This window comes from Polypterus senegalus, chromosome 15 (genome assembly GCF_016835505.1).
Source record: "Polypterus senegalus isolate Bchr_013 chromosome 15, ASM1683550v1, whole genome shotgun sequence".
In the NCBI taxonomy this organism is placed as follows: domain Eukaryota; kingdom Metazoa; phylum Chordata; class Cladistia; order Polypteriformes; family Polypteridae; genus Polypterus; species Polypterus senegalus.
This window is the reverse complement of record NC_053168.1, coordinates 71,766,853-71,783,933: the sequence shown is the minus strand read 5'-3', so window position 1 is coordinate 71,783,933 and position 17,081 is coordinate 71,766,853. Positions and strand designations below refer to the sequence as shown.

Sequence of the window (17,081 nt, the reverse complement as noted above, 5' to 3'; positions counted from 1 at the left end):
AGGATGTGGCAGATGTTTGCCAACTGGCTGACCAACCACAAGTGTTACCTGTTAGGTAACCACCTAATAATCAGATTGCAATTCACACTTAAAAAAAAAAAACAATATCTATATATATATACTGTAATATATATATATATATATATATATATATATATATATATATATATATATATACAGTATACTGTATATATATAAAAGTCAACGTGTGTATGTATGTTCCAGCATCATGTCTGAACGGCCGGGTGTGATTTTCATGAAACTTGGTACACATGTTCCTCATTGGTCGTCTAAAAATACTGTAGGGTGAAATCAGCCCTAACCTACTCCATTCTGGGTAGGGTGGGGGGATAATCTTGCAGTCTTGTATGCATGTTATCATTCAGTTGACACTCAGAACGACCACCAGAGGGTGAACTGGAGGCGACTGCCAGCATTCCTTACGTTTGAGCACCACCGCGCCCCTGTTGCTTTTCAAATTAAATACAGTTGGCTGGTTCCAAACATCAACTGGATGATGACATACATACAACACCGAAAGACAAGCACATTAGTGAGCCTTTATCCATCCATCCATTATCCAACCCGCTATATCCTAACTACAGGGTCACGGGGGTCTGCTGGAGCCAATCCCAGTCAACACAGGATGCAAGGCAGAAAACAAACCCCGGGCAAGGCGCCAGCCCACTGCAGAAAACCCACGCAGACACGGGGAGAACATGCAAACTCCACACTGGGAGGACCCGGGAAACAAACCCAGGTTTATTGTTTATTAAATTACTTTTATTTTTAAAGTTTTGTTTTTTTTTAATTATGCTTTTCTCAAACTATTTAAAAAAAACTTTATTTTCCTCCCGGGCAATGCTGGGTATTTCAGCTAGTATATATATATACAGTATATATATACATATATATCTCAATTGTAATAAAAAAATCCTGCAACGAGATGTAACTTTTTAAAGAGACTTTTTGGAAGGAAGTCCTGTGAGACGGAGACTTTTACCATGAGATTCTTTCAAGTCACGCCCTCCTTACAACTATTTTCAAACAAGACCACGGTCATCAAGTACATTCCGGCACTTATCAAGACAGACACCAATACATTAAAGGGATACCTTATGAACATACACACTTACAAAGATCCAGTTTAAAATCACCCATTCATCTAAATATGGCAGCAAGAAACGATGAAGTCAACCTAACTAATGTGAAAATTGTCGATTGGTTACATGGCAAATTGATTAAATGCGTATCAGTAGACTATGCTGAAGCAGTTGGTGGTGTTCATGTGGAAGATGAAAACATCAATTTACAATATCCCATAGAATATCTACAAGCATTAACACCATCTGGTCTTCCACCTGCCACATTACTGTTGAAAGAAGGATGTATCATAATGTTATTGCGTAATTTATGTCTGAGTGATGGACTATGCAATGGAACAACATTAATTGTATTAAAAATTGGTTGAACAATTCTAACGTAAAATTTTAACAGGCGACAAGAAAGGTAATGTAATACATATTCCATAAATAACATTAGACACCAAAGGAGAGCTTGATATGCCATTCGTATTAAAACGTTTACAGATTCCTGTGAGAAAAGCTTTTGCTAGGACAATTAACAATTCACAGGGACAAACATTCAAAAAAGTCAGTTTATTTATTAGAGAGAAGGAAACGATATTCACTCACGGGCAGTTATACGTTGCGTTGTTACAATGTAAATCCAAACACGGAATCAAAATTCAATGCGATCTTGAAAATTAGTTCATTCCAAATATTGTTTAAACTGGTTTTAAAGTAAAAGTGAAAATAATGTAAATGTAACAATTCCCATGAAAATAACAATCTCTTTAAATTGTGTACGTGGTTAACCAAACACAGGAGTTGGCGAGCGAAACTATATATATATATATAGTAACAAAGGCGCTACATAGGCTCCTGACCCAACACAGATGGACACGGAGGCACGTATAAAAATAAACAAACTTTTATTTCCTTCACCTGTGGGGCACGTCTTCCTCGCGAACCCCACAGGCAATACACAGTCCCAAAGCACAACAAGACCCACAACAGACCCACTCTTTATACCACCACTCCTCCTCAAGCTTAGTCCTCCTGTTCCCGACTGGCTCCCGAGTGGTGGTAGCCGGCCCCTTTTATAGCCCACCTGGTCCTGATTGCACTTCCGAGTGGAGCTGAAGACTCGTCCAGCCGGGCTGTTGATTCCAGGCAGCACCCCCAACCGGCCACCCCAGCTCCCAACCAGGCTGTGGAGGACTCCATCTCCCATGAAGCTATGCGGGAGGTTGAGGAATCACCATCGGCCAGGGAGGCTGCAACCAAGCGTCCTGGGGAGAGGTATTGAGCTGCCCATGGTTGCTCCCCCAGAACATATGCAGCAGGGGCATCCCTGAATCTTGATTTCTTGATGAGGGCCTTGTTTTTCTTAAAATGAACTTGTTTCAATTAAAAGTCAGATGTTTCTAATTTTTTCAGTGTAGACTGGGATTTTTTTTCTAATCCTTCTTACTAATTTTTTACAAGGGGTGCCAATAATAGTGGAGAGCACTGCATATATATATTGTCATACACATGTGCATGGGGGAGAGTTTAAGGGCTCTGGTGACAGTAATTTTCCACTGCTCCAGGAGTTGGCCTGTTCTTTTCCTCCCTCTACAGACAGTAAGACTGATGAATTTTCCACCATAGGTGTCACTTTCTGTGTCCATCTGCCTGGACCTACCTCTTCCTGCCGGAAAACCTCATAGCCAGAAGAACCATCATCTTTGGCAGTCGAAACAAAACACCCATCTGAAAAGATGTCTCGTAACATTGTTACTCGTGTTATTTTCTCTTTTTTGAGATTCTGGTTATACAGGGTTGACCTATGGGTGCCTCAAACATCTTACTCTTACTGCCTGTTTATTACAATGTATATACATAGATATAGTTACTGTATATAGTTGACCTTATATATATTTATACACACTGTCTGTTATTTTAAAATATTTGAATTCTTATGGTTGACTATTTTGACAATCTTACAATCTGTGGGTAGAAGCTATCCCTGAATTTACTGGTGCACTGCTAATGGCTCTGTATCATTTACCAGAAAGGAGGAATGAGAAAAGGATGTGCAGGAAGGCTGTGGTTTTTAATAATCCTGTTTGCCTTTAGTGAGTGAGTGTTGTGTATATCTTCAGTTGGTGGCAGCTGGGTGATGATGATATTCTGTGCCACCTTTACCACCTTATGCAGGTCTTGACAATCTCAAGCCAAACAGGTCTCTTGGCAAGATGTAATGCACCCAAGTAGGGTGGACTGCACTGTGCACATTTAAACACTTTAGTGTCACCAACTAACCTAAAGGCCATGTATTTAGAATGAGAAATTAAGGCAAAAGAATAATGAAAACATAGACAGTGACTGGACTGAGATTTGAACTGTGTTTACTTGAGCTATCAGTAGGCTCTAATCAATGTGTCATCAATTCCTCTACTATAATTTAGAATCACTGGCTGACATGACAATATGTCTTTAAACTATGGTCTAAAATTGGAATCCATGCTAGACTTTAGCTACCTTAACCATGGCCTCTGTGTGAGGAACAGTTCAAGAGAAAAGCTGCTTTACTTGATCACACATGACAAGCCGATATATGTCAGGTTTAGGTTCCCCTTCAGCAAATTCATTTGACTGTTATGTGTGCCACATAACATAAAGCTTGGATGTGGAAATTAGATTTAATGGATTAATGTTCCATCAATGTTGGCTAAAGTGGAAGAAGTCAGGAAAACCCCAGGCAAATGACACCGCATTTTCAGTGATTAGGAGTAGCTTTGGGTCCATTTGGGCTCTCAATGCATGAGTAAGCCTTTCTTTCTTGACACAATAGCAGTAGCTGAACATTCCAAAAGGGAACATGGAATTGTACCAATGAATCAAATACAGAAATCATGAACATATTTAGATTTCTTAATGTTCTTATATGCTATCCAAAGAAAAATAATAATTAATTCCACCCAAACGTGCTTATCCTTGTCAGCAATAGGTGCCATTTATAAATCTGCCCTAAACGTCAATGAAAGTCCAGTACACAGCCTGAATTTTCTGTGCCACCACAGGTGCATAGCACAGTCACACATTTTCAGACAAAATTTAAAGATGCCAGGTGACCCTTGGACTGTGTTGAGAATCAGGAATTGCTTTAAGAAACATACATGGGGAAAAAAAAACATTCGATATCCACACAGACAGTATCACAGATTATAAAACAAGGTTGGGGCTCGTGAGGCTACACCACTGGATGAGACATCCTGAGCTCATTATCATCCCATCTCACATTCCAACTGGGAGGGGATAGTCAGTTTGAATCCCACATCTAATTGTTGTCTGCGTAAAGTTTGCACATTTTGTCATTGCTTGCCTGAGTTTCCCCACCACAAAGATGTGCATGCTATGTCAACCTGCAATTACAAATTGGTCCTGGGTATGAGATTTATTTGGACCCTTAAATGAACAGTTCCAGGATAGTCCCAGACTTGTACCAGATGCTGTCGGGACAGGCTCTACTGTGGAAGAATTGCTTTTTCCAAAGTGAGTTTGGGGATATAATCTAATATCATATTACTTTATAATTTGGAGTGTACTCCTATTTAAGCATCTGTTTTCAATTTTTTTCCTTATCTTTTACAACATGTCACTGATATTGTAAACTTTTTCAGTCGTAAGAATATGCAAAAAAGAGTATTGAGAATTATCTGAAGGTATTTGATATTTTTTGATATATTTACCACAAAAAGATAAAACTCCAAAAAAGCTGATATATCTGCATAGCAGTGAGCTAAATGTGATGAATAACATCCTGTCTCAAAGGTGATGTCTTGATGAAGACAGCAAGGCACAGCTGAGCGGCTCTTTTGAAGGCTATGGCAAGGCTGCCTGCTGCATATAATTTATCAGAGAAGAGACATCTCCAAAAACAAAATCAAAAATACAAAACAAAGCAGCTTCAGCAGTGAGGCCACTGATGGCAGTTTGTAGCTTAGATATATTTCCTCCTATCATTGGGTTAAGTTTTTGAAATCTGTGCATTGAAAATGAGTTAATTAGAATTGTACTATATTTCTCTAGGAGGGTTCACGCTGAATAACTATGAAGAAGTGAAGAGAGTGGCCGCCTGCAATTAGTGTAATTTAAACAAATAGCAAAAGCGATTCATTTAGATCAGTGAAACATGACGGTTCTTCTGTGAGGTTTGGTAATGGGCCAGGGTCACAGTCTGTTAGCAATGTCAGGACTGTTACTTACAGCAGAAATAATTTGTATCACTCCCGTTAGCAAGAAAGCTAAGCTGTTTGGCTGTTCAAAGAGCTTGCTCAATAATGTTAGACCACAGACATATATTAAGTCACTGTTGCAGTTCCAGTTCAACTGCTTTTTCTGTCTCTTTTTAGAAATACAAATCAGTTCAGTGGTCACAAAACCGCAATACTGCTGTAACAGAAAGGCTTCTTTCTACTCCTTTTTGTGCCAAAAGTATTACCCAAATCCGAGCAGGGGTAGAAAAGTAATCAGGGTCTTTTTTGATTGACTCCACTCCTGATAAGAAAAAGCTTCATAAGCACGACCAGGGCTATTTATTGCTTTTCTCTTCAAAGAACATCCTAGGGGTATAGCACAGGGTTATTTATCAGTGCTGGATCTGGTTATTGTCCAAACTGCAATGCCTCCCTTCATTTTATAATCTGCTTTGAACTAAAGCAATGTGAGCTGGGAGAACAATCTGCCTAAAGTATGTAGATTCAGCAGTGAGATGTCACTGAATGTCCTTTTTCATTGTGGTTTGTAAAATGTGGTGATGAAGCTAGGTTTGTGAGTCTAGCACACATAACATACAGTGGAAGTTTTTTTTTTTTTTGCAAAAAAATTGTTGTATCCAGCTGTTAAGCATATTAATGCTGAAATGTTGAGACTTTATTTTAGCATCAGCAAAATAAATTAAATTGGTAGTGCTTTTAATTTAGCTCCCAATCAATTCAAGAATGTTTCCACACTTCTAACACATACCCTGTTAACAATGCATATTTGGTTTGACAATAGTCATATTGTAAGACACAGTTTGAAAAAATCCTTTCAGATTATTTTCACAATCAAAAAGTATTCATTCTGATATAAACTCGCACCTGATGTGCATGTGATGACAGACAGAAACATGCAACAGCCATTCTTCTTAGCTCCTTATAAATGTGTCATTCCTGAAGCTATCTACTCAGTTCTGTAGACAGTTCAGTGACTTTATTATCCAAGGTTAACCAAAGAATAGAAATTCTATTCTATTTACTATGCTTTGCATAACATACTATGACAAACTGTGTAACAATACAATTGCACAATTGCCCCAATGGCACTAGGAAAGGATTGAGAGCAACTGAGAGCAAGTTGGGTAAATTAAATATTGTCAGAATCAGTAGTGCTTATGTTTATAGGTCATGTTCCAGAATTAAAAAACTTCAGGGCCACTGAAATAGGAACAGGTCAGTGTGGGAACATTTACTAATTAAATAAACATTCCCAAGTCCGTCAGGCCTATTAAAGAAAATGTGGCCCCCTGCTATGTATCACGTGATCACGTATGTATCTTTTTAAGTGTATGCTGGGACTTAAGTAGGCAGCAGGGACACCTGAATCTGGTATTTGCTAACTAAATAAATGTTCCCTGGTCTGTCAGGCATCCATCCATCCATCCATTATCCAACCTGCTATATCCTAACTACAGGGTCACGGGGATCTGCTGGAGCCAATCTCAGCCAACACAGGGCGCAAGGCAGTAAAAAAACAAACCCCGGGCAGGTCACCAGCCCACCGCAGGGCACACACACACTAGGGACAATTTTAGGATCGCCAATGTACCTAACCTGCATGTCTTTGTGGGAGGAAACCAGAGCACCCAGATGAAACCCACACAGACACGGGGAGAACATGCAAACTCCAAGCAGGGAGGATCCGGGAAGTGAACCCGGGTCACCTACCTGCAAGGCAGCAGCGCTACCCACTGCGCCGCCCTCTGTCAGGCATATTAATGTAAACATGGCACCCTGCTACGTATTACGGTGGCCAAGTGGGTTACCTATCTCTTTAAGAGTGCTCGGGCTCAGGTAGAAGGAGTTCAAGGATGATGGGAACAGCTGGCCAATTCAAAGAAGATAAATATGGAAAAGATAATGCATGATGACAGTATAAGACAAAGTGATTGGCTGAAGGTGACAACATGTATGTTTGATTGTCTGCGGATTACCAAGCAGCCTTACTTTTGAGGACTGACTCTAAAACTTGTTGTGTGGTTTTGCAGCGTATTCATTTCGATGGAACATCTGTTGTGCCTTATTCATCTGCAAAGCTGTAAGCTGGCCTATGACGGCATATTTAATTGTATTGGGGGAAAATATATAACAATCTTTTTTAAACCATTAAGTGCTGTAGCTTATCACTCTTTAACAAACAGAAGGCTACACATGTTTGTAATATCTGTATATAGTTTAATTTATATGCAGTTATTAAATAGTCATACCCATTCAGAAAATATATACATTTAACAAAAAAAATAATAAGATACTGCAACAAGTCTGTAAACTGCAGCTATAAAATAGTGAGACAGACATCCCCAAAATGTATTACACTATATTATTTATCTATTTTTAAAATTGTTGCTATATTTAACATATTTTTGGTATTGCTCCTTATACTATCATTTTCTTCATTGCTTATTGCTATCAGTATTCAAAAGGCTGCAGTAACCTAAACCAAACACCGTGAAAAAATATCAAGCATATTTTTAAATCAAGGGTGACAGTATTTAGTTCTAACTTCATAACACCTAACCAACCTGGTTAACTCTTGTCAGCTATATTTACTGCCTGGATTTTTACTTGACCTTGTTAACATCAAGCTGGCCTATAGCATTTCTTGTGATTTCTCAAAGTGCCGCAGGTAGGTTTATGGTGGAGGAACTGGTTAGGACTGAAACTGTAATTACTTTAGGCTGATAAAGGACAGGAACAGAGCTGTACAGGGCTGTAATTACAATAGTGCGGTCACTGCCAGAAGGACGTATAGCGTACATGTGGGGAACCTTGCAAGTATTATAAGCAGGAGCATTAGCACCATAAAAAATGTAAGTAGTTGAGTTGGCAGGATCTTCTGGTCTGTAGATTGTGCACAGTCGAGTAAGGAAAGAAGCAGCTAGAGTGCTGCCATGAAGACCCAACCCATAAGGAAGGCTCATGAGTACCGGGACGTCAGGGAGCACAAAAAAATGTGAATCCGGGGCATGAATATTTGGCTGGCAAGAGCTGAACTGATGAAAGGAAAAGAAGTCTGAGTCAGACTGGTATGAAGAGACTAGCAGTGAAGGAAGAGTTTGGTGGACAGTATATGAATGTGGGTATTTGGACAGGTCATGCTACTCAGTAGCTAGGGCTTTAAACTCATAGGAGGAAGGTCCAGAGACAAAGTATAATTATAATTAGTTAGATCTCCTGGTGATTTGATCTCTGCAGCTTCATATTCATCCCAGTAGAAACGTATTTCACATTAATTCAACCAAAAATGCATTTTTAAGATGTAGCAGAAAAAGAAAAAGAAGGGATGGATGTCTTGTATCACATTAGTAATATTACCAACATATCAAATTTCTCCAGAAAGAAGATGTACAAACTATAAGAACCAGTTTTTTTTTTCTGTTATATATACAGTAATTTCAAATTAATCCTTTTACTGCAGCCATCAAACCACTGAATCTGATTTCTATGCGTCAATTAACGGATGATGCTTTTTTTCCTGATATCAAAAAATCTTTAATAATTTTTCTTTTTTAAATAACTTCCTTGAAATGTCATTAGGATACACCATCATTAACAAGAATTTTATTTAACATCGACCCATCTCCACATCGGGAAGAGTGGTGGCTCTGAGGCTTGGGATCTGCATCGATAATCTGAAGGTTGCTGGTTCGAATCCCGTAAAACACCAAAAGTGACTCTACTCTGCAGGGTGCTTGAGCAAGGCCCTTAACCTACAATTTCTCTGTCCTGGGTATGATGTTAATCTGCATCCAGCCCTGCATGTAGGCCCTCCAACCTCCAGGGAAGAACTTGGGGGTTGGTGGCAGAATTGGCACTCCGGCCACTGTAAAAAACCTCACGCTGTCCCACTCCATCTGAACTAGTGTGTTGCTGAGGTGTCACCCGTTTCATGGCTGGTCCTAATCTGGGATCCTGAGGTGGTTTGTCATGTGGTGGGTGTGGCAATGCGCTGTATCAGCGTGTGCTCCTAACCTCCTCCTCCTCCTCCTCCAAACCTACTGAATCGAATTTTAGGATTGTGAGGAACCAGACCCTATCACATAAGCACTACATCCAAGACAGGAACCTGCCATGACTGGGCTGGATGCCACACACAAACTCACATCTGGATAATTTATGGTTGCCAATTAACATAACACACTCAAGTTTAAGCGGGCTACAGACAAGAAAAATTCACAACGAGTCAAGACACATAGAGAAAGTACATAGAGATAGCGCTCAAATGAAATTATTTATTTAGCATAGCTTCATAACCAGAGAATTATTTGTATGTAAGTGTAAATGATTAGCCTTGAAAACACTTTTCCATCCATCAGTTTTCTAGCCACCTTATCCAGTTCTGCATTGCAGGGAGACAATGTCTTTACCAGCAACACCGAGAGTAAGTCCAAAAAATCTGGAGAACATGCCAGCCCATCACAGAGTGGAATTATGTATGCTTAATTATTTATTTTTAAGAGTAATCTATCCAAATACTTCATATACCAAAATTACCTTAAAGGATTTCAAGGCAAAAAGCAAGTTACAAAATGGTGCACACAAAAAATTCAGTTTCTGAATTTTGGTTTATATATTCTTTGTTTTCTAACTTGTCTATCATTTTATTTAGCATTATAGTGCAAGTATCAATTATACTGCAAAACCATTGACAGAACTCTCTTGTAAAGAAACAAAAATTTGTAAGCAAAAAATGTTGATGGTCATGATTTTCAGTTTACAAACAAGTTGATGGAAAAAGGCTATCTATGAACTGATGATGTCAGTGAGGTTTTACAGATGCGAAAAACACCAAAGACAGAGTTGAACTGGCAGTCAAAGTGAAGTACATCCTCGGGGAATAAAATACAATAATTTCGTTCAAAAAAAAGTGTCATGCATTTCCAGGTTGTCTGAAAGTTCTTGCACAATACACTAAAATCTTTGTCTGTGATTCTGGGACCTCTGGGTCTTATGGCCATTTGTTCAAGAAAGCGAAACAAACTGGTCAGATTGAAGTATGTTTAAGCTCCAAATCACATCAAAACAGAGGGACTGTATGCAAAAGGCATACATCATACAGACATTTTGCATATTTTATTTTGGTATTTTCCTTGATATTTTGAAATTGTGTGGCACAAGATGATAATGAACTTTATGGTGTAAAACTGAAAACACTAATTCTGTGCATATATGACAAAGAGCACATTTTAAAAAGTTTCTTCACAGATACCTTAACAAATCAAATGCAGAGGAAGCCAAAGTTAACTGTATTTTACCAATTACGTTAAAAATCTACATCAGTATCCTTCGCAATATAATTCAGCAATGCAGTCTCATAAATATACAATGCAAAAAATAATATATTGCCAATGTTTTTTTCAATATTATCTTTTTAAAAACTTTTAAAGTTTAAATAGTTCTTACCTCGTCAAAGCCGCTGTCATCTTTTTTGAAAGCTTAAAAACAAAAAAAAAACATATATTAGTGAAATGTAATAAATACATAGGCATTTAAGTCATTACATACAGCAGACTTCCATGATTGCCGTTCTAAATCCACATTTTTTACCGAGTCACAGACAGTTACATTCTGTATCAACAGCACCAACAGTAACCTACCAGTCCATCACAGAGCCCTTTCGCACATATACTGAAACTCCTTCATATTGGGGTAATTTACAATTGCAATGTGACACTAGACTGGTGCCTTATCCTTGTGCTTGATGCTGCCAGGGCTGCTGCTGGCTTCCCACGATCCTGAAGTGGATTAAGTGGGTTTAAGAATGTTATGTTATGCTAATTGGCACCCAAACCATGCCATTGCCTATTTGATGAGGCTGTATACCTCTGTCCCAAAAGAAAACTTATGAAATAAGCATAGTATGCAAAATCCATACAGACGCAAGATGGGCCAATAACTGAACCCACGGACCTGAAGACTTCAGGGATCAGTGCTAACCACTATACTAACATGTTTCAGACTGCCATTCCATTAGTTATTTTTTGTTAATGTAATGGCTTATACCAAAGCATTTCAAAATACAAACTAGAAGGTTGCAAGTAGGGGCAAGGGCTTGACAAAGCATTAATAATTAATTATCCTTATTATACCAATTATATGATTACAAGATGCACAATAAAAGAACAAGGATTTTTTTTATTCTTAGTCTTGCAGCAACATCCCATCATACAGTAAATGAATAATGAAATGTTGTACTAAATCGTTTGTAAAATATTATATGCAAAAACTTAAATGAAACCTTTGCATCACAACTCTGTTCCTATTCCAGGAAGAAAAAGCTTTCAAACTATTAAATAAACCACATTTTTATTCTTCTTTTATATGTTTCATCACAGAAACAAACAGCTTTTCCCTTTTAGACCTTTATTTATTTACTCACTGACAATACTAAGCTGCAAAACTCAAAGCTGTAACATTGCTGAAACATTGCTGGAATAAGATCACACCCTGGGCATGTTCTCTATCCAAAATACATTTTAAAGATTTTTTTTTGAATTAAGGTACATTTTACTTATAAGAGGAGCACAGAAGCTCAGTGGTTAGACTTGTTGTCTTCATTCAAATCATGCATCCAGCTGTACAGCTTGTATGTTCTCACTTTGTGCTGTATTCATGGGTTTTATATTTTATACAGATATGTGAAATTTTGGGATTTTATTGGGAGCATAATTTAAGTCAACTCCTGTATCTGCTTTAGAGTATTTTGCTTAAGACTTTGGTCTCAGAGTGATACACTTAACTGTTTTTTGTTGTGGAGTTGCATGTTTTTTCTATGTATGCATAGTTATTCCTCCCAGCATCCGCAGTGTTTCTCCCACATATCCAGAGAAATGGGCATGTTATATTAATCTTGACATGGCCCAGTGTAGGTGTACCCAAGTTTGTGCCCTGTAATAGACTGGTGTCACCCGATGCTCCCTGTATTGACTATAGCACCTGCGACCCTAAACTGGATTAAGCTGGTTTGGAATGTTATTTTACATTTACTGCATATACTCACATTTAAGTTCTCCCACTCACATTATTGGTCCAAGAGATTATGATATGGTAACACCCACCTAAGAGAGTAACCACAGAGCACACTGCCTTTTTTTCTATAGAAATGACCACATGGTAATACCCGAACTATTCCGAAGCAACGTTTGCACTGTTTTGTGTTTTTTGTATCTTGCACCCTCATACACCTTTATCGTAAGAGCATCCCTTATCTACGATGGAGTGTTCCATCAGAAGAAAACATTAATCTGATTTGAAAATAAAAGTTGCAAAAGAAATTGGTAACTGCGCTGCTGCAACAAAATTCAATGTATCTGAGAAACTGGTGCGAGATTGGAAGAAGCATCCATCCATCCATCCATCCATTTTCTAACCCGCTGAATCCGAATACAGGGTCACGGGGGTCTGCTGGAGCCAATCCCAGCCAACACAGGGCACAAGGCAGGAACCAATCCTGGGCAGGGTGCCAACCCACCGCAGGACACACACAAACACACCAAGCACACACTAGGGCCAATTTAGAATCGCCAATCCACCTAACCTGCATGTCTTTGGATTGTGGGAGGAAACCGAGCGCCCGGAGGAAACCCACGCAGACACGGGAGAACATGCAAACTCCACGCAGGGAGGACCCGGGAAGCGAACCCGGGTCTCCTAACTGCGAGGCAGCAGCGCTACCACTGCGCCACCGTGCCGCCCTTTGGAAGAAGCAAGAAGATGTAAAAAAAAAAAAAAGTGTCGTATTTTTGAACAGGCGTATAAGTTGGGGTCTGATTTTATGATCGATTTTTCGGAGGTTCAAGACGCGACTTCAACGCAAATATATATGGTACTCAAAAACAGGGCTGATCATTTGATCCCAATGAAATGAACAGATAAAAACACACCAACATCCATCCACTAGTGGACAAACAGCCTGCACAAAATCCTTTTGCTGTACACTTTCATTTTTTAAAAAGAATTAAAACAAGTATTTCAAAACATTAAAACAGAATAACCATCGCAAATACAAAATTATAGGTCATTTACACTCCAACAAAGAAAACAGAAACAAGATTTTTCAATTTCAAATGATTTCTAAGATTTTTTTATTCCATTTATAGAAATAGCCGGTCATACTAAAGCTATCAGAAACTCAGGCTGCTCCATCTCTATATATTGTTATATAAAATTTAACATCTGTCCATATGTCTTTCCACTTTTCACGAGAGAACTGCAGATTTAGATAGGGTTTATTTCCATAATTTGCTTGAACATTCCGGTTGATTTTGCGACTTCACTCATCACGCTAAGTATCATAGCAGGAGTGATACATTCACGCTAATCCAAAACAGAGGCTGCAGGCCAAGGTGGGGAGAGAAGAGTGACGAAAGGAATGGGGAGCCAGGCCGGGCCCTCCTCACTCACACGCCAACCTCCGTTCAAGTCGGTCTACCTCTGGCCACGTTTTGGAGTGTACCTTGCCTCTGCTTAGCTAGTGATACCTGTTTGTTTATTGTTTTAAAGTTTGTCCTGTTTCACTACTAAACAGGCGGAGCCATGGAGGACAGCTAGCCATTATATAAAGATAACATGATTATATCAGCACAGCAGCAAAGAAAGTGTGTGAACAAAGATTACTTGTTGCTTTGTCTCTTTATGTTGTAATACTGTTTAAAGATATCAGTACACAACTAAATGCCACACTTTAAAAGTAAAAGCAATGATCATCACTTTATAAGTAACAAATCCAGAAAACACATATAGTTCTAATTTAGATACACTCTAAGCATCCAGCTGCAGAATGTCATTAACTTGGGAGACCCTCCACACAAAATGGCAAAAAAAAAATGATGCAAAAACACCACAAGAGGATATGTAAGTCAACCTCCGGCTTGTGTAACAAAGGGTAAACAAAAAATGATTATAAAATAACTTGTTTATTTTCATAAATGTGACAAAAGCAGATCCAAGGTGCACAAAAGACACAGGCTGGCCTTCAAAAACAGGAAAATCTATTAGCAAACAAGTTCCAATATCCACAGAAAGGCCAAAAAACAGAGCAAAAGAGGTCAAAGTCCAAATAATCACAGAAGCACAGCAAAAATCACAGAGAACTCATCAATGCTAAGTGCATACAATGAACCACAAGGGGCTGTTTGTTCCCTCAGCTTTTATAAGGTTAAAGGCAGCCGCTTGATGGAGATGTACAGGAGGCCCTGCCCCTTGGGGAACCTCCCACAAAACACATGGAAGATAACTGAAAAAGCAAAGACACATAAGGATTAAAAAATGCACAACATTAAAGAACACAGAATAATGAAAATAATTAACATAAACAAATGAATCAAATATAAGCAAGAAAGGTAAAAAAAGGGGAGAAACCCTGGGTGAAATATAACACAGAGAAGCACTCTCAGGTCTGCACTCTCAGATCCCCTGCACCCTCACCAGAAGCATGAAACTTAATGCTACTGGGCTCTAAATAAGTGAAGGGCATGCATCTGAAATCAAGTGCTACTGTATTTTTAGGCACAGAACATTTTCATACCTTTACTATTGAGAAATCCTGTGGTACACAGATGCCAAACTAAAAACATGTTAAAGATTCTACAAATATCAAAATAGTTTAACATTAGTACTGTGTTACAAACATGTTGTTACAGGCAAGCATGATAAAAGTAACTTATACAGTATATAACAATTCATGCACTTCACTTTCATTCATTTGAAATCCAAAAACAATTCAGCTTGTATTATAATGCTTTGGAAAATGTATTATTGGGAATAGGAGTTGTTACCTATAAGCACTGAAAATGACAAAGACTTATATTCTACTGCTTTTGTGTGAAAATGTCACATCTGCTTTGGAATTTATGGATGAGTCCACCATATCCATCTAATATCAAAGCAGTCTATTCTAATACAGGATCACATGGACTAGAACCTAAACCAGCATGAACTGACCCCACATTAGGCACCATTCCAATGCAAGACACACTTCTGATGAAGTGGGAGGAAGAATTGGGCATCCAGAAAACATTTTGCATGGACAATATACAAACTACACACAGTCAGAGCCTGAATAGCATTTCAAACCTAGCACTCTGGAGCTGTTTGGTAACAGTGGTAACCACTGCACTATCACACTGTTTGATTCATGCTTTAATACATGCATTATACAATAAATAAACAGATCAATCTTTCTTTTCATAGAAATCAAGGTTTTTCTTCATAATCGTCAATTAAAAGGAATGCCATGAAACGAGACTACATAGGGCTAAACAAAAAAACCAAAGAAATATCTCTCTATTATAGAAAAAAATCTTTTGACATGACAAGACATTTTAGGAGACGAAATTAGACTTTTTGGAAAAGATTTTTTCAAGTCCTGCAAGACAAGAATATTGCCATATTTTTAAAAGTCACACCCTCCTAGCAACCATTTTTAAACAAGACCACAGTACTCTCACCTCTCAGTCTTGTGAATGCTTTTGTCAGACACACTTCCTGCGCTCTCAGCTCTTATAAATTTTAACGTGTTTCTCACTTTAAGCTCCCAAATAAAGAAGACGTATTATGTCCATATCTTATTGAAGAATTTCATCACAAAGGGTTATCAACAGAAAAAATTAGTACATGGGTAATCCTAGCACCTAGAAACGAGGAAGTCAAATGAAATTTACACCAAAAATGTCAATCGGTAACACGGCAAAATGGTTAAATGTGTATCAATTAGTGCTGGGCAGTATACCGGTTCATACCGAAAACCGTCTTTTATTTTTGTTATGATATGGATTTTTCTAATACCGCAACACCGGTTTAAATTACCTAAACGTCATTCAGAACAGAGAGAAACTGTTCAAGGGGGGACCTTTTTCACTGCTACACCGCTAATCACATACAATGGAGTGCATGTGTTAGTGGAGGTGTTGCACGGGGGCTCTTTTTCACTGCTACAGCGCTAAATAGGCATACAACGGAGTACATGCGGTAGTGTAGGTAATGCGTGGTGAAAATGGACAGAGAACATTCTGAAATTGAAGCTGTAGCTGACGATAAAGTTGAACATGTTGACACAGAAGAACTTTTGCTGAAAAAAAAAGGAGTCACGTCCATTGCCTGGAGATACGTTGGTTTTAAAAGGTCAGATGTGGACCATTATGTTCAAATGTGTGAATACTGTTTCTATACTACTGGATAATACTGCAAGCCAAGTTGTACTTGTTTTATTTTTTTTCAATACAGTGTAATGTACCTGGGTACTGTGTAATAATGTGACGACACGTTGACTTTATTCTCAACATTTCCACTTTAATCTTGACGCTTATGACGAGAATAAAGTCGACATGTTGACTTTTATTCTCGCAATTTGTCATTAAAGTAGAACATCATAAACTAAACTTAATCATAAAATGAATATTTAATTTACTAGATTTTCTCAAACCCCATCATAAGTTACATAGCACATTAAATGCTCTGTGTTAAGTGTTCCCAGAGCCATGTCAGATTGGTACGTGCTTCTTAAACTGACTTCCTCTTGTACTGAGGAGGCATCGGTCGCCGCACAGAATACATTCACTTCATGATATTCATGCTCCCTGAACATTTACAATGCTAAGGTAAATACTTCATATAATTTTCATGATGAAATGCATTAAAGCATGTATTAATCATGTGGGGGCACGGCGGTGTGGAGGTTACACTGCTGCCTCACAGCAAGGGGGTCTCAGGTGTA

The 17,081-nt window shown here is 38.5% G+C and overlaps 1 protein-coding gene across 2 annotated transcripts in view; it reads right to left on the bottom strand.

The window, feature by feature from the left end:
• cdk14 (cyclin-dependent kinase 14) overlaps nt 1-17,081 on the bottom strand; it is an 891,964-nt gene that overhangs the window by 854,177 nt on the left and 20,706 nt on the right. For both annotated transcript variants that reach the window (XM_039736967.1, XM_039736966.1), the window contains exon 2: nt 10,772-10,803. In XM_039736967.1, the coding sequence (XP_039592901.1) occupies nt 10,772-10,803 (32 nt within the window). The remainder of the gene's footprint in view (nt 1-10,771; nt 10,804-17,081) is intronic.